Source organism: Apodemus sylvaticus, chromosome 5, assembly GCF_947179515.1.
Source record: "Apodemus sylvaticus chromosome 5, mApoSyl1.1, whole genome shotgun sequence".
Classification (NCBI taxonomy): Eukaryota; Metazoa; Chordata; class Mammalia; order Rodentia; family Muridae; genus Apodemus; species Apodemus sylvaticus.
Genome location: NC_067476.1, coordinates 144,100,579 through 144,117,858, shown reverse-complemented (window position 1 = coordinate 144,117,858; position 17,280 = coordinate 144,100,579). Strand labels below are relative to the sequence as shown.

Here is a 17,280-nt window from a genome sequence, read left to right as displayed (position 1 = left end):
AGACAATCCAGATTCCGCGTGGCTTCAACAGCCACGGAGAGCTGTGAATAAAGGGTAGAATAGTTGGGATAACTTGTCTGTTCTGGGTGGGCAATTTATATCAGCATCAATTGGCTCTGAAATTATTATATGGGCATCCTATGAATTGAGAACTTATTAATATATAAATCTGACTGATTAATTAGAAGCTTCTAGAGTTTTGATTTACTGGGTTAAGGGGATTTGTGACAACTAGTAGAGGGGGGTAGATGGCTGCGAAGGTACGAGCGGTTCTGAGGCAGGCGTACTGGAGCTGCGAAGACTGCACCACTGGGGCTAGCCTAGATGCGGAGAGACCACGGGCAGAGACTAGCTGGGTAGAGCGCGGGATGGTGCCATCTTTTCTAATATTGCCCGCAGCAGACAAGGGAGAGAGACAGGAGACAATGTATACAACTGCTCCTCTTGTCATCTGTGACGTCACGCTAGGTAAAGCAGGCCACTCACAGGATGAGCACTGCACGACCCACGCTACTGTTACTTGTTTCCAAAGGCTGCCATGACAAATTCCAAAGACAGTGTAGGGGACAAGGCGAGATGTTTCTTCTGCTCTGAAGGCCAAGGCACCCTCTGCCCTGCAGGAGATAATTCCTGGTCTTGGGAGAAATACCACTGCTTCGAAAGGACCAGCTAGAGTCTAAGGCCCAGAGAAGATGGTGAACCCTTGTGTGAAGGCCTAGGAAAACTGCAGGGAGCAAACTCCTGGTTAGCTCTCGGAACGGGCGGATTCCCTAGGGCCAACTGGAGGCTGAGGATAAAAGGTCATGACATACTTCACAGGAGACAAAACTAGAGAGCTCGCACCTCAGCCCCTTGGCCCTCCCCGTCCCTCAGCTCCTCAGCTCCTCATCTCCTGAGCTGATCACCGCTTAAAACCTGAGCAATCCAGCCTTCTACCCGTTGTGTGTGTGTCTGCCTGTGTGAAGCACCAGGCTCCCCTGCCCAGGACCCCTCCCCCCTGCCTGCCCTCCAGGGCTGTCTCACTTAAACTGAAGGAAGGCTGAGGCAGCCAGCTGCCCTGGATGGTGCTATGAACACACCTCTCCTATGAAGACTGCTCCATGCTCCTTCTGCCACCTCATCAGTCCTTGGCCCATCCTAGCACGACCAGTGACTCAATAGGAAATGGCTTGGGAACTCATGGGCCAGGAGCCAGAATCTTCTTCCCACTATACACCGCCCCTTTGGGCCTGCAGTGTCCCAGCCTGAAGACTGGAGATGGAGATTACTCAGGCAAACAGAGCCAATAGGTTGTGCGGTGGGCGTGCCGTAGCAGCATGCCAAGGTGCCCTGGGGTCTGGACATGTGGATTCTGTGGTGCCATTAGCTCTGGAGCCACTGGGCTCAGTTCTTGGGTGTGTCTGAGAGTTGACTCTCTTACCAACAATCTATAAAAGATGGTGTTTGGCAGGGTGTGTGGTGCGTCTCTATGAAGACTGAAGCAGAAAGGCTGAGTCTGAAGTCAGCCTGAGCTGCACTGTGAGACAGACCCTTGTCCTGAAGCAACACAAGGGGAAGAGGACACCTACCTGGTCAAGGCCACACTGCAAAGGTGTGTGTGTTGGGGGGGGGGGGGGCGGGGGAACACAGCCAAAAGAGAAGTCCCTGGAATAGGCTCCCCGCCATCGGTTCTGCAGAGCGGCCTGAAAAGGGCAGGTCACTGACTGACAACTCACAAAACAGAAGGGAAAAGTCTCTGGCAAGGCCTCATAGTGTGGGAGCGTTGCCAGCAGAGCAACAGTTAAAAGGCTGGGCACAAATGCACCTTCCCTTCAGGACAGGCACCGGGCAGAGAATGGGGTCGGGATGGGGTGGGTCTTCCCACTCCAGGGACTCCGGATGGCCACTTCCCAGCTTCAACAGCAGCTTGGAGCACACTGGGCAGTCACAGGTCAGTGACACACACGGAAGAATAAACACTTCATAGATAATTTTAGAGCTTTAAAAACAAAGCCACAAAACAACCAAAAACCAAACACCAACCAGGAACAAAGGCTTTCCGGTGCAAAGAGAAGCGCTGCCCACTCCGCCTCCACCTGTTTCCCTCACTGCTGAGGAGAGCAGAGCCAGCCTGTGCGCAGTTCTCGGGCCAGAGGCCACTGTGTCCTTCACTGAGGTAGATCACCCGCTGTCCTCTGCTGGGCTCCCAGGAGAAATCCAGTCAGTAGCCAAACAAGGCTGGTCAGCCCACTGTCCTTGTCCCAAATTCTGCCTCTGGGTGAGGCAGGGTGAGGCACAAGGACATCTTGGAGTCCTCTGCTACGCCTGATCACCAGCTCCACTGGCCCCGGAGCCTCTCCCGGAAGTCTGGGTCTCTGAGGCGCGCGAGGCCTGCTTAGGCAGCCGGATGGGGACATACGTGTTGGAGGCACAGTGCTCCTTGAGGTACTCGCCCCCCTTCTCTTCATAGTCCTTTCTGGTGACCCAGGCTCCACTGTCCTCTAGGTGATCCAGGGCCCAGTCACGGGCTCCGTACCATGCGTCCAGCACAGGGTTCGAGGCAAGCTGGACCTGGAACAAAAAGAGATGGACTCTAAGAAAGGATCTCCTGCCAGGGCCCCAGGCCCAGTCAGGGAGGCTCTGCAGCCCCAGCCATAAGCATCTATACATCCTCAGAAGCACACACAAAGGCCCAGGTGATGCCACCACTGTGAGAGCAGCCTCTGTCCCCTCTAAGCTAGGCCAGCATGCACAGCCCCTCAGAGCACACAGTTGCACAGGCTTGCGTGTGCACGTGTGCCTGCATGGGTGTCTGTGTAGTGCCCATGGAGGCCAGAAGAGGCAGTGGATCTCCACGAACCTGACCTACAGACAGTTGTGAGCTGCCATGCAGGTGCTGGGAACCAAACCCAGGTCCTCTGCAAGAGCAGAAAGTGCTCTAACCACTGAGCCGCCTCTCCAGGCCCTGCTATGTTTCCTATTCTCACTTTAGCTCATTTAAATTGTCTGGGACATGGCTGACTGGGTAACATGCCTGCACAGTATGTCAGTGGCTCTAGGGTCCACAAAAATAACAAAGACAGAAAAATCAGCAAAAGAAAAAACAATACGATCCATCCAGTTTGTATCACACTAGAGACTGAGCTCCGAGCCTCAGGCGCCCAGACAGGCGCTCTGCACTGAGCCGCAGCCCAGCCCTAGAAGTAAGTGTTAAATAACTGGACAAGAGCCAATGCTCCATGATACTCACCGCCATCCCACCAAACTGAGGCAGGAAGCAGCAGTGCTCCTACAACCAGGCTCTCCCAGGCTCTCCCAGCGTTGCAGGCGACTTCTGGGATCACCAAACTGGAGAGCGGAACCATCCCAAGAGCCTTTTACCCAACGGTTTCCTCCTCACCGCCCTGCCAGGCTCAGTCAGGCTCAGGCTCACCCTGCAATGCCACTCCTCGGCGCCAACACTGCAGTCCCTCCTCTCCTAGCTGCCTCCCTCAACTCCACCGAGATGTCCTCCCGCTCCCAAGTGCCCTTACAGGCTGCGGTTAGGGCTGGCTCGGTGGTGCTCCCCGCTCTCCCAGGGCCAGTCCTGAGTTCCTAATGGCCTCTTACCTTTTCCCTGCGTGCATACCACATCCTGAGACAGGCGTTTTCCTCCACTTCAAGCCTGTCCATTATTCCTAATCTAGTGAAAAATCTCTGACAACTTAGGCTGACTTGGATTCACTCATTAGTTCACGCTGACCATACCTCCTTCCCTAAAATGTAAATTAATCACTTGACTCATGGCTCCAACTCCTTCAAGGTCCCACAGGACTTAAAGTAACAGTTATGCAGAGAGGAACCATCAAAGCATTTTCCTGGTTAGTCAGAAAAACAAGACCCTGTCCAGAGATAAGTAAACAGTCAGAGACCGCGCACTTCCACTTCCCGGGAAGTCTTGTTGCTTCATGGCCGGCAGGCGTGGGAACCCCTGTGCTGAGGAGGGTTTCAGAACATGCGCAATGCTGGCAGCTAATAGACAAGCAGAGGGATCCATCCGTGTGGTTCCCATCCCACCTAAGCTCAATGTGGCTTAAAGACAAGGCCAGCCACAGACCTCTGCGGTGGCCGACGGACTGCAGGGTCCACTCACTGACTTTGACTGTGGCAGCAGTGCCGGGGAAAGGCACCGGTGGGTGGGAGGGAGGCGGTCAGTACCTGGAAGGAAGACTGGAAGGGCCTCATCTCCAGCAGCTCCTTCTCCACCCGGGCCTTCATGCCGGGGTACATCACGTTCCCACCAGTGAGGAAGACGTTCTGGACCAGGAGATCCTGAACGGCCTTTGGGTACCTAGGAGAGAAAGGATGCACCAACCTGGCTGAGGAACACACTGAGAAAGACCTGGAAAAGCAGGCAAGCAGGCAAGCTCCTGTACAGGGTCAACTGTCAGTGTCTCCGGGACAAATTAAAAGAAACTAAAGCAGTATTTCTACTTGTCATTCCCAGCTCCGTACTGCAGGCCATGTGTGCGAACTTCCCCCACAGTTAAAAACAAGATTAAATAAAAGTCACTGGTCTCGCTGGGCACGGTGTCTACACTTAGGATCCCAGCTACTCTGGAAGCTTCAAGCTCAGGGCCGCCGAGTACACAGGGAGTCCGCGTCTCAATGAGCACAGAGAAGATGCTCACTGGTTTCTAGCAAGTTTCACACAAAGGCCAGGTCACTTCCTGACCGGGACTCACAGGCTAAGTCGGAAGGCTCATGAAGGTTCTGCCTACGGGCCCAGGTCGGCGCAGACTACCCGCATGGGCCGGCAATGGGGGGCCAGCAATGGGGGGGCCGGCATGGGGGGGCTGGCAATGGGGGCCGGCAATGGGGAGAGCTTTCAGATCTCCCTTTGACTACCAGTCATCTTTCCCACGTAGAAGCCAGGGAGAGGCCCTGTGAGGATGGGGTGGTGTCACCGCTCCGCTCACCTATCCAGGACATAACGGATGGTCTCGGCGATGCCCGCCTGCTCTTCTCCTATGAGAGATGGCTGGAAAATAATCTCTGGTGCACGGATCCTCTCCGTCCCAACAAACAGCTGATGGTACGCTGCCAAGTTAAATGCGGGCTTCAGACCCAAGGGTTAAGAGATGGTTTAGACTATGATGACCATTAACACGCTGACAGTCTCCTCAAACCACATCCCCTCCTCCAGCCCAGCTTCCCCGTTCAGGCCGGAACCATCCATCCTAAGCTCCACCCCCAAGACCACACCTTCTACCTCTGCTCAAGCTCAGAGTGACAGAGCCCTATATACTGTGTCCTGCCTGAGCCCCAAGTTGCAGGAGGGACTCTGAAGTACAGTAGTCAAGTGGCCCAGAGGGACAGACCCTGTCTCTGCTCACCCTGGCTTAGCACCATCTCCCAAAGCTCAGGTACAGTGAGTTTATCTAGCTGCTACCACCATGACAGAGGCACAGACCCCAGTAAGAAAGGTGATACTGGCTAAAGCGTAAAAGAAAAAACTGAGAGTCCTCGTGCCAGTCTGGAGACCTCAGTCACTGGCAGCGCTCACATTAGGGGTGCTGCCAGCCCCTCAACCATCCACCAGGGGAAAAGCCTCTGACTGACGCTGAGGGCACAACAGCAAGACTTTCCAATGCTCCCAGAGGAGCAGACTGGGCCAGTCACTTATGCAAACCTGGACTGTGGTGACCTGCGGCTTCTCCACTTCGGGCGTTTCCTCTGAGAACAAGGGCTCGAAATCGTTGATGTTCTCCACGTCCTCCAGGGTAGGCTCCAGCGGCTCCAGGTCAGGGGTCTGAGGACAGAACAGCCAGGTAAGCAACCCCAGGGGATCTGATCACCAGCAAATCTCAGCTCTTATCTGACCCTGGAATCGGGGTCCCATCTCACCCGATGTTCCAAACACCTGTGCAGAAACTAAACAGTCTTCAAAGCAATTCACATGGGACGGGGTGGGGACAACCAGAGTTAACAAAAGACTAGCATAGGACCAGCAAGATGGCTCAGAGGGTAAGAGGGCTTGCCACAAAACTGACAACTGAGTTCAATTCCTGAAACCTACACGGGGAAAGAAAAGAATTAACCGTCAAAATTGTCCTGACTGTCATATTTGTGAGCTACAGCATGTACACACACACACACACACACACCTACAGCAAAATGGTCAGGTATGGTGGCACCCTCCTTCAATCCTAGCACTCGGGAGGCAGAGGCAGAAGGAAGGAAGTTTGAAGCCAGTCAGGGCGGCAGAGTGAGACCCTGTCTCAAGAAAAGGGAAAAGAGAGAGAGTGGAAGGAGAGCTGGAGACGGGGGAGGGGGGAGAGACAAAGAGGGAGAGAGAAAGGAAGGGGGAAGGGGAGAACACTACCAAACTGTTACATCTAGTCCTTATACCATTCTCATGGGAATACTTCGGGGACCACGCTAGTAGGGAATGCTGGTTCAAACTCACGGCTAGCTGCATCATCTATTGAGCCTGCAGTCCACAGCGGGGCTCCGCCCCACAGGGACCTGCAGGGCCCACACTACTCACTTCATCCTAACTGAGTTACACTGTGGCAATAACAGGTTAGGGGTGCCATGGCTGTGTTCATCAGGACTGAGAACTGTAGCTCACTCCACCACAGCAGTCAGGCTCCAACAGCACAACAGCTGCTCAAGATTTGATAACAGATTACTGCATCTGATTTGCTAAACAGAGAGCAACACACACACACACACACACACACACACACACACACCACACATGTGGCCTGTGTCTTCCTCTACTGTTTCTATCTTAGACACATATACAGTGTGTGTCTACGTCTGTGTGGGGTTGTGTGCTTGTGTGGCCATGTACCCAACGAGGCCAGAGCGATCAGGTTCCTAGAGTTGGAGATATGGGAGGCTATGAGCCACCCAGTGCGGACAGTGAACACTGAACTCAGGCCCTCTGAAAGAGCAGGGCATGCTCTCACGAGCTGAACCATCCATCTCTCTGGTCCCTCCACCTAACTCTGATGGTCTCTCCCTCAACCTGACGTTACGGCTCAGCTAGACTGTCTGGCCAGAGAGCCTCAAGGATCCTTCTGTCATTGCGTCCCTGGGCGAGGAAAGCAGGCACACTCCACCATGCCGTTTTCGCCCCAGTACTGGGGATCCAAACTCAGTGTTCAGCCAGGCAGTGGTGGTGCACGCCTTTAATCCCAGTACTCTGGGAGGCAGAGGCAGGTGGATTTCTGAGTTCAAGGCCAGCCTGGTCTACACAGTGAGTTCCAGGACAGCCAGGGCTACACAGAGAAACCCTGTTTAGAAAAAAAACCAAATCCAAAAAGCAAACTCAGTGTTCATGCTTGAGGGGCCAAAGCCCCTCACAAGCTTTGAAATGCACGTAAGCCTTCCCCAGTCCACAAAGACCTGCTGTGTGTGCAGAAGCCCCCTGATCAAACAGAGAGATGCTGACGGAAGCTCTCTGACAGGAACCTGCACATAATTCAGGAGAAGCAACAAAGAAAAGCAGCTCCCCAACTTAACTGCCCGGATCCCATCTTCAGCTGCCGGCTTTTCCTCTGGATGCCAAGCCCCGCCTACATCTGACCCTGCCTGCGGTACATTCACATCTTAAGGACACATTAATGCCAGGCTGTGGTGGCGCAAGCCTTTAATCTCAGCACTTTGGAGGCAGAGGCAGGAGGATTTCAGAGTTTGAGGCCAGCCTAGTCTACAGAGTGAGTTCCAGGACAGCCAGGGCTACAGAGAGAAACCCTGTGTGTGTGTGTGGGGGGGGGGGGGGAGCTGTTAATGGTTGAATGCACAACAGACAACGTAGCTGTTAAGCCCCAGAAGGCCAGCTCGGATCAGAACACAGCAGGAAGCCTGGAAAAGCACATGAGAACGCCCAGTGGTTCCGAGGGAACTGGTCCTGGTGCCTGGTGACAGTGACGGAGCAGAGGCCCCTTCTTTCCTAGACTGTAGGATTCAGAGGCTATAAATGCCCAGGCATATACATGGTGACAGATGGCACTTAGCCCCATGCTTATGCAAAGAGAGTTCTCAACATTGACCACTGTACAACTGCTGAAGATCCCTCTGCGTCCCACAGTATCGACACTTACCCGGGATTTAATTCCTATATAAAGATAAACACACCCTCTCACCAGCATGCAATATTGCTTTCATTTAGTAGATGGCGGAACCGCATCTCCACACCTGGGATTATGTACACCTTTCTCTAGGGCAATGGGGTCATCAGCAGAAAAGGTTTAAAAGTCCGCTCTAGAGCAGTCAGCGAGGCAGGAATGCAGGGCTGAGAGCTGAGCTTCGGTGCAGCTCCAGTCGGGAGCCTGTGTGTAAAAGCAGCTCCACACTGACTCAACACAGCTGGGACATCTGGAGACACACTACCCTATACCCGGCATCAAATGGCACAAACCCTGACTTTTCCACTATGTCGTTCTAAAAATACCAGTGCTGAAGAGTTTAAAGCAAGCTGATGCAATGGCTGGAGAGGCAGTTTGAATGGCAGAGTTCTTATCTAGCATTTATGAGGCAGCCCAGGGTTCGACTCCCAGCACCCCACTAACCAGACATGGAGGCAGCACATGCTTAGAATCCCAACACTGGGGAGCAGAAGCAGGAGGATCAGAAGTTCAAGGTCATCATGGCTGCATGAGAGGCTCAAGGCCAGCGTAGACCTTATATGAAACCCCATCTCAAAAAGAGGAAGTTGAAGGCTGGGCAGATGGCTTGTCACCAAGCCTAAGGACCCAAGAGGTTTCCCTCCCCGGGCCCGGTCACCTCCGGCTTGCTGTCCACCACATCCACCTCCAGGTTGGCTTCGGCCTGCAGGATTTTCTGTTTGGCCTGCTCCACAGCCATGGTGAGCTTCTGTATGTAGGACTGCAGTTCTTCTGGGGAGTCCATGTTCAGCTCCATCAGAGCTTTGTGAAACTGGTCCATCTGTCCATCCTCTAGGAGCTCCTAAAACCAGAGCAGTCACAAACAAGCTACACTCAACGACGGGGAGTGTGGTCATCAGCAAGGGGAAGGTAGCAAGACAGCCCACAGAAGTGCAGGGGGGGAGGCCTAGTCAGCCCCCAGCAGAACGAACTGCCCCTCCAGGCCCACCGGACTCCTCCTGCTTTCCTCTCCAACTGTCTGGCCTCACTAGCATCACAAACCGGTTTCAGAACCATCTAATTAGGCAAAACTAATCTATGATGACAGACATCAAAGATGCTGCCACCTTGAGTGGGAACGGAGTCACTGAGGGGAGATGACGGCAAGGCGGCTCCTCAATCTGGCAGCAGAGACATTACGTGTGTCACTTTGTGACACTGAGAGGCCCACCCTATGAACTGTACAAGCCGCACTTACATGGAAAGACTCAAAAACAAGAAAATAAATCAATAAACGGAGCCTGGGTCCACGGCTCTCTTCAGACACCTGCTGCTGTGCATGTTAATCATCTGCATGACTCTGGTCTCTGGACTCCCTAATTCAAGGTGACTTGACAGCCAGTGCACATTTACGGCCAAGGGAACCAGACAGGGAGAGAACATCCTGGAAGCGCCTCGCAGAGCAGCGCCAGGGCCCAGCCTCAGACAGCACCTGCCTGCACATACAACAGCCGCTCCAGGCGCTCCTGGTCCAGCTGCAGCTTCTCCTCCCGCCGCCGGGCGTTGAGCTCTTGCAGCCGGCGCAGCTGCTGCTGCCGCCGCTCCTGCTTCTCCTCAGCCGTCAGCGTGCTGCCCAGGAGCTTGCTGGAGAACGGGAGTTGCATCTTGTGGACGTTGTTCTCATAGTAATCAGGGCACTGCCACTTCTGCAATTCTTCAGACAAACAGTTTGGAGCCGTTAGAGGGTAAAAGCCTTGAGCAGTGAAGTGGAGATTCGGCGTCAGCTGTGAGCAGACACACTCAGAACCTCTGAGCACATCCGGGCATACACAGAGCTGCCCTGAGGGTCTCCAGACAGAAACCACACAGGAAAGCTGGAACTGCCAGGGCAAGGGAAAGGTTGCTACACACACGGGCTGATCGCCTCAGGAGTTCCTGAAAACATGTTTGATAACTTGAACTAAAACTTGTAACATCACTGTCTGATGGGGCTCCCTGTGGTCACAGGTTTAATACGGGAGACACTTGGACAAAGCAGTACAAACAAGTGCTAACACTGCTACCCTGGTAAACACTGAGTCTACACAGATGAAGAAAAGCCATGCATTCCTGTACACTCTAGTAACCACCTAAGTAATCCAGCGCAGAGCGGGAGGAAGGCAAAGGAAGCCCAGCCGAGCATGGCGATGTTTACCTTTAACCTAGGACTGGTCCAAGGCTCTCCCAGGTCAAGGGAAGTGTGGACTACAGAGTGAGCTCCGGGCCAGCTAGAGCACACAGTGAAAGCCTGCCTCAAAAATAAAATAAAATACAAATCCAATAACCTAAAAAGCAGAGAAAAAAGGACAAAAAATAAAATAGTGTAATAAAATCAAACACAAACACACTAACTGCAAATGGTCCCAGGGCACACAAGATGCTGCTGAGGGAGGGGCACAGGCCCTGCTGCCGCCCCCAATGGAATCAAAGAGTAATGAATATCTACTATAACTCCTCGACCACAAGCTCACATTGATGACACAGAGTAGATCAGAGAGGTAAAGGAACGCAAGCAGGGGGTGGCGGCTCCTGCCCTGCATCTTAGCACGTGAGAAGTGGAGGCAGGGGGATTGAGAGCTCAAGGTTGCCCCTCATATACTCAAGGGAATTTTGACGCTAGCATGAGCCACATGAGACCCTGTTGCTTAATAAATAAATGGGAAAATATGGCAATGTAAACTGCATTCCAGAGAAAGCCAGTGGCCTGCTGTTATGCTATTTTGAGACAGATCTCACTATGGAACTTACTAACAGACCAGTCTGGCCTCACACTCAGAGATCGGCCTGTCTCTGCTTCCCCAGTGCTAGGATTCAAGGTGTGTCTAAAATAAAAATAAAAATAAAAATAAATAAAATGAAATACACTACAGAATGACAAAAGGTCAGCTGACAGAAAGCTATGACCATGTCAAATACTAACAAGACAAAGCCGGATACTGACAGCACACCTGACAGATCTGGGCTGGGAACACAGCTCAGAAACAGGGGTGCTTGCCCTGCCAATGTCTTGTTCTCAGTAACAGAACCGAGAGGATGGGGGGCCCACCGCCACTCCTAGCGACAGCAACACACTCCTCCCAATTATCAGCACAACTAGTAGAAGGCAGGTGATCAATTGTTGGCCACTGTCACCACCAGACACCAAAGGCCACCAGAATACCAGAGCCACGAGGGCACAGCGCATGCTCCTCAGGTGTGTAAGGAACTTCGGTCAAAGATGGCTACATGCCCGCCATACAATAAACAAGTTGAGCAGACATCGAACAAAGTCTTTCACTATAATGGAACTGAACCAAAGATAAATCACACGAAGGCGTTTCACAACATATTTGTAAACAATCAAAGAAGCAGACTTGAAGAAACTAGAAAATATTTGTAAATTCAGTAACAACAAAAATGTATCAAAACCCATGGAATGCAGACACAGCAGCAGCACTGAAAAGGGAAATTCACAGAATTACATGCTGGTTGGTTTGTTTACTTATTCTATGCAGGAGTGTTTTGCCTGCATTTGTACTGGTACCACGCGCATGTAATGCTCATAAAAACCACAAGAGGGCATCAGCTCCCCCTGGATTTGGGATTACATATGTTTGTGAGCTAGGATTACATAAACAAAAGCAAAAAAAGCAAATATCAAAGTATATCAAGAAAAGGGAACCCACACCCATAAATCTTCTTTTTTTGTTTGTTTGTTTTTTGCTTTTTGGATTTGGTTTTTTCGAGACAGGGGTTTCTCTGTATAGCCCTGGCTGTCCTGGAACTCACTCTGTAGACCAGGCTGGCCTCCAACTCAGAAATCCGCCTGCCTCTGCCTCCCAAGTGCTGGGATTACAGGCGTGCGCCACCACTGCCCTGCACAAATCTTCTTTCCATGTCTATCTCCCCAGCTTCTTTGTACCCCATAAACCACAAGTGCTTAACAAAAATGTTCTGAACACACAGCTTGTAAATACCACTCAATTCCCTGAATATGGTTAAGATGAACCCTTCAGTTGGGAAGCTGAAGCAGGAGTCAGACATTTGATGTTAGACTGAGCCTACACAGGGAGACTGTTTAAAAGACAAGAAAGACAGACAGACAGGCAGAAACAGACAGATACAGACTGATGAAAAAAGGCAGTAAATTTTATGTCCTGGGCTGGAGAGATGGCTCAGCAGTTAAGAGCACTGACTGCTCTTCCAGTCCTGAATTCAATTCCCAGCAACTACATGGTGGCTCACAGCCATCTGAAATGAGATCTGATGCCCTCTTCTGGGGTGTCTAAAGATAGTTACATTACAATGTACTCACGTACATTAAATAAATAAATCTTAAAACAAAACAAAACAAAACAAAAAAAAAACCAAAACTGTGTCCTATGGGTTTTTTTTTTTATCACAATTAGGATTAGGCTTTATTTGTTTTTTGCTTTTTTGTTTTTGTTGGGTTTTATGTATACCTCTGATTTTTTTTCTTTTTAAACATTACTTATTTACATTTTCTGTGTACGTCCTGTGTGTAAGGGCACCGTGTACGTGCCTGATGCCCACTGAAACCACAAGAGGGCAGCAGATCCCCTGAAACTGCAATCAGGGACAGCAGTTGGTGCTCCAAACAGAACCCAGGACCTCTGTAAAAGCAGTAAGTGCCCTGAGCCGTCCTTCCACCCGCTGGGTGTGGTTCTTTGAAACAGGCTCTCACAAGTCTTTGCAGGCTTTGAACTCCCTGTGACACAGAGATAACCTTGCAAACCCTCCTACCTCTACTCTGGGCAGTGGGGATGCACGCCTTTAATCTCAGCACTTGGGAGGCAGAAGTAGGTGAATCTTTCTGAGTTTGAGACTAGCCTGGTCTACAGAGTTGAGTTCCAGGACAGTCAGAGATATACAAAGAAACCTGTCTCAGAAAAAAACAAACCAAACTGACCAAACATACAAACCAGAAGTTTGAGATACTTAGAGGCTAAGGCAGGAAGATGGAGGATCTGAGGCCACACTGAGACAATGGCCAGCCTGAAGCTATATAAGGAGACTCTGACTCAAAAATAAAAGTTCAAGATATGTGGAAGACTGGGAGGTACTCTGACATCACTGTGATGTGACATAAAGCAATTTCAATTTTTGGCTTTTTGAGACAGGGTTTCTTTGTGTGGCCCTGGCTGTCCCAAAACACTGTACTCCATGGAGGCAAATTGTAAGAGCTATGCTGTGTGAGGGGAACCTACTTATGACAAGTTGTTTACTTAATAATCTCACCCAGTGCATAGCAAAGGGGAGGGGGTGCTGGGCAAGCAAGAGTCACAGTGTGACAGGGTGAAGAGGCCTGCAGGGTGGAGCAAGTTCCTCTGCATCACCTGCCCCGTAGTCCTCAGCAATGTAGCTATGCTCCTGCAGAATCTCCTCCATGCGACTGAGCGTGATGGCTGTTAGGTGCCCCGGATACTTCAGCTGGAGAAGCCGCTGCAGGTAGCCTGCCGCCTGACTTCCTCCGAGATTGATGCGTTTGCAATTTTTGGCGTCCAGTCTATACCAAAGTAGTAAAGAACAACACTGAGACTCTACGCAGCATAAAAGACAAAATGTAGATCGTCTTGGGGAAAGCAGAAGAATTTAATTCAGACAAAGGGCGGACTAGGGGAGGGTGAGGATGCCTAAAACCCTTCATCAGGAAGATCCCCTTGGCGCAACCTCTTACCCAAGGCCAGAATTCCACCTGCACACCCCGACATGTGGCCCTTTAACTTCTACCAAACAAAAGAGGTTTAGGCCAGTAGTGGCACATGCCTTCAATCTCAGCACTTGAGAGGCAGGCACAGGTAGAGCCTGGTCTACAGAGTGAGTTCTAGGGCTATGTAAAGACCGTCTCAATTCAAAAAAACAAAAGAAAAAAAAAAACAGTCCAATAGGATGTCTAGGTGTCATGCGACAAGTGGGTACTTCTGGGGGCTCCTGGGATCAAGTAGCCTAGAAATAATAATAATAATAATAAATGGTCCCAAGAGCTATTTGCTCTGGGCCTTAAGAGTTCCATGTCACAGGCTTCCTGAGAACTGCTTCTCTCTACAATTAGACGAACAAACACATACATGCTCAAAGGCAAAGGGACTAGAGTCTCATCTCAGCAAGGCTGCAAACCCAAACATGCATCCTGCTCTAGAACCAGGGCTCACTGCCTGTGGCACACAGTCCTTCAGGCTATGTGTGAAACCTTTAAGGGCACAAGAAAATCAAACAAGCTAAACTCTGAGACAGGAACAGACTAAAACTATGCCTGCCTTTTATTCTTCTAAACAGTTGCATAATTGCCTAGTATGTGTTAGGTAATAGAACCAAAAATAAAAGGTATAGACAATATGAATTAAGAGTTTGCAGTGCAAACTTTTTTTTTGGCAAAAATTCTTTAATACCAGATGGTGTAAATTAAATGATTCAATTAAGAGAAAGGGAGATGACCCAGGAGTAAAGGCACTTGCTGTCAAGGCTGAAGACTTTGAGTTCAATCCCTGAGACCCACAGGATGGAAACTGACAACCAACACCCTTATACTGTCCTGACTTCCAGATTCCTGCCAAGCACTCTCAAGTCCAGACAGACAGACACAGACACACGGGCATGCACACACATATAAAGATTTTTTTTTTGAGAGAGAGAAATAAATATAAATAAATAACTCACTCAAACCATGTTTACTGAATGTCTACTATGGGCAGGTACCGTGTTAACTATTCCCCCATAAATCAGAATTCTAACATTTTATAACTGTCAATCAGACATGAGACTAACTTGCAGTCTCTCCAGGAGGTGACAAAGGGCAGGTAGAGTGACTTGTGAAGTCACAGCGCTGATGTAGGTCTGAGCCCAGCCTAATCAGTTCACCACCCAGCACTTCCCAGACTTTCCAACAGGCACCATCCATGTTTCCAGGAAGTCCTGAAAGGATGCGTCTCAGACACCACAGAGCAGCTCACCTCCCTTCCAAGACGGGTAGGATGTGTGTGCACTGGTAGCCAGAGGAGATGACGAGGCCACTGGAAAGGGCGTGCTTGGGCGTGTTGTGGTAGAGACTGAAGAGGCTGTCTATCCCATAGGCAACCTTTGGGATCCTGTAGCATTCGAAAAGGAGCTCCGACATCATTTGGCGGGAGTAGAGCGGGTTACACACGGCCTCTGTCAGAACTATGGGATGATCCACGCAGCCCTACTTTGAAGGACAAGCACAGATAAACAAATGGAAGCATTCGTGAAATGCAAACATAACCCCAAATCCTAACTGCAGGGATGAAGTTACTTTTGATCTATAATTAAAAATATAAGGGGGTGGAGAGGGGCACACTCAGGACCAGACACGAGCACTAGGGAGAACACATTAGACTCCACATCTGCTTCCCAGCACCTCATCTCTGACTCCAGACACAGAAGATGGAGAGCGTAAGGCACCTACACGCTTGTACACAAACACTCTCACACATATCTTTAAAAAGGTGCTCACGAGGGGATGGAGAGATGGCTCAGCGGTTACGGCACTGACAGCTCTTCCAGAGGTCCTGAGTTCAATTCCCAGCAACCACATGGTGGCTCACAACCATCTGTAATGAAATCTGATGCCCTCTTCTGGTGTGTCTGAAGACAGCTACAGTGTACTTATACAAAATAAATGAATAAGTCTTTAAAAAGGTGCCCACAAGCCATTTTAAGAATACATTTCACCGGGCGGTGGTGGTGGTGCACGCCTTTAATCCCAGCACTTGGGAGGCAGAGGCAGGCAGATTTCTGAGTTCGAGGCCAGCCTGGTCTACAGAGTGAGTTCCAGGCCAGCCAGGGCTACACAGAGAAAACCTGTCTCAAAAAAAAAAAAAAAAAAAAAAAAAAGGAATACATTTCATCTCTACTGGAGGTTATTTTAGAAAGGCAAAATGCAACGGTCAATTTAAGCTTTTTGTATGTCTGTCTGGTTTTTTTGGTTGGTTGGTTGGTTGGTTGGTTGGTTTGGTTTGGTTTGGTTTTTAAAGGTTTCTCTATGTAGCCCTGGCTGTTCTGGAACTCACTCCATAGACCACCAGCCTGGCCTTGAACTCACAAACATCTGCCTGCTTCTGCCAACCGAGTGCCTGGATTAAAGGGCGGTGAAACCACACCCGGCTCATTTCAAACTTATTAAGTCAAGCTTTGGCTAAACTGTTAACTGATAAACCATGTTGGTTTTATCTTCAAAATACTTCCAGGTTCGGACTGGTGCTTGTAAAACCCATCTCACTTGGATAATTGGAACTGGTCCCTTGCGTCTATGACAGCCCAGCCTCTGGAAGGTAAAGACATCGTGGTGTACCCTTAGCTCGTAGCACAAGAACACACTCGTTTTTTAGTACTTGACAGCCTGCCCCGACGGCGGAAACCCGGTACGCCCCGCCCAGCAGACCCTCACCTGCGAGGAGACGCCAAGGTGCTGGAAGCTGTAGTCCAGCAGCAGCTCCTGCAGTTCCAGGTTGACCGGCACGTTGCGGTCGAAGGGCGAGCGCAGCATCCAGCGCAGCGGCTCCAGGCTTCCCAGCGCGTTGCCCACCTGCGGCCCCGGCCCGCCGCGCGCCCCGCCACGGCCGCGCGCGCACACGGCGCGGAACTGCAGGCGCGGCTCTGGCCCGGGGTCCGGCCCGGGGCACGCCCACCCGGCCCGAGCCTGGAACGACCCGTTGTCCAGCACCAGAGGTACCGGCTGCGAACCGAAGGACACCGGCCCGGCTTCCAGCACCGGATCCGGAGCAGAGCGGGCATCTCGGAACCGGAACACGTTGGCCTCCATCTTGGCTAGCGCCGGCCCCGCCCTGACGCCGAGTGCGTCACGAAGCCCGGGCCGCGTCAGATTCTCAAGGTCCCGAAGCGTCCGGAAGCTTCCTCCTTACGGGAGGACTCGCTGGTTTCTGCACCTGGATCGCTTCTGGTGCTCCAGAACCTTCCGAGGGTTTCTATTCCCCGCTGATCCCGCCTCAAGTCCAATGATAGCTCTAGTTAGTCCTCAACAGCCTCCGTGTGACCACGCCTCCTCGCGCTAATGGCTGGCTCGGTGCCCCGCCCCCAGCTCTGAACGCGCGGGGGGGGGGGGGCGGGCTTGACCACGCCCCTGGCTCTAAGTAGCTAACCAAAGGCTCCACCCCCACTAGACTGGAATCCGCTCCTCCCTGTTCCTCTA

General features: G+C 51.3%; 1 protein-coding gene across 1 annotated transcript; it reads right to left on the bottom strand.

The window, feature by feature from the left end:
- Positions 1 to 1,965: 1,965 nt before the first annotated feature.
- On the bottom strand, positions 1,966 to 17,143 carry Actr5 (actin related protein 5). The gene is made up of 9 exons (XM_052184161.1): positions 16,519 to 17,143; positions 15,065 to 15,294; positions 13,451 to 13,620; positions 9,572 to 9,789; positions 8,755 to 8,937; positions 5,651 to 5,770; positions 4,938 to 5,077; positions 4,177 to 4,309; positions 1,966 to 2,550 (listed from the first exon to the last, which is right to left on the bottom strand). Exons 1-9 carry the CDS (start codon positions 16,891 to 16,893, stop codon positions 2,299 to 2,301), a joined length of 1,821 nt encoding a protein of 606 aa, XP_052040121.1. The 5' UTR covers positions 16,894 to 17,143; the 3' UTR covers positions 1,966 to 2,298.
- Between the last annotated feature and the right edge of the window lie 137 nt (positions 17,144 to 17,280).

Excerpts from the sequence above, each read along its gene's own strand:
- Actr5 (XM_052184161.1), bottom strand. The coding sequence starts at position 16,893 with ATGGAGGCCAACGTGTTCCGGTTCCGAGATGCCCGCTCTGCTCCGGAT. Across the intron at positions 15,295-16,518 it reads ACCTTGGCGTCTCCTCGCAG|GGCTGCGTGGATCATCCCAT; the intron begins GTGAGGGTCTGC and ends CCTTCAAAGTAG. Across the intron at positions 2,551-4,176 it reads CCTTCCAGTCTTCCTTCCAG|GTCCAGCTTGCCTCGAACCC; the intron begins GTACTGACCGCC and ends TTTTTGTTCCAG.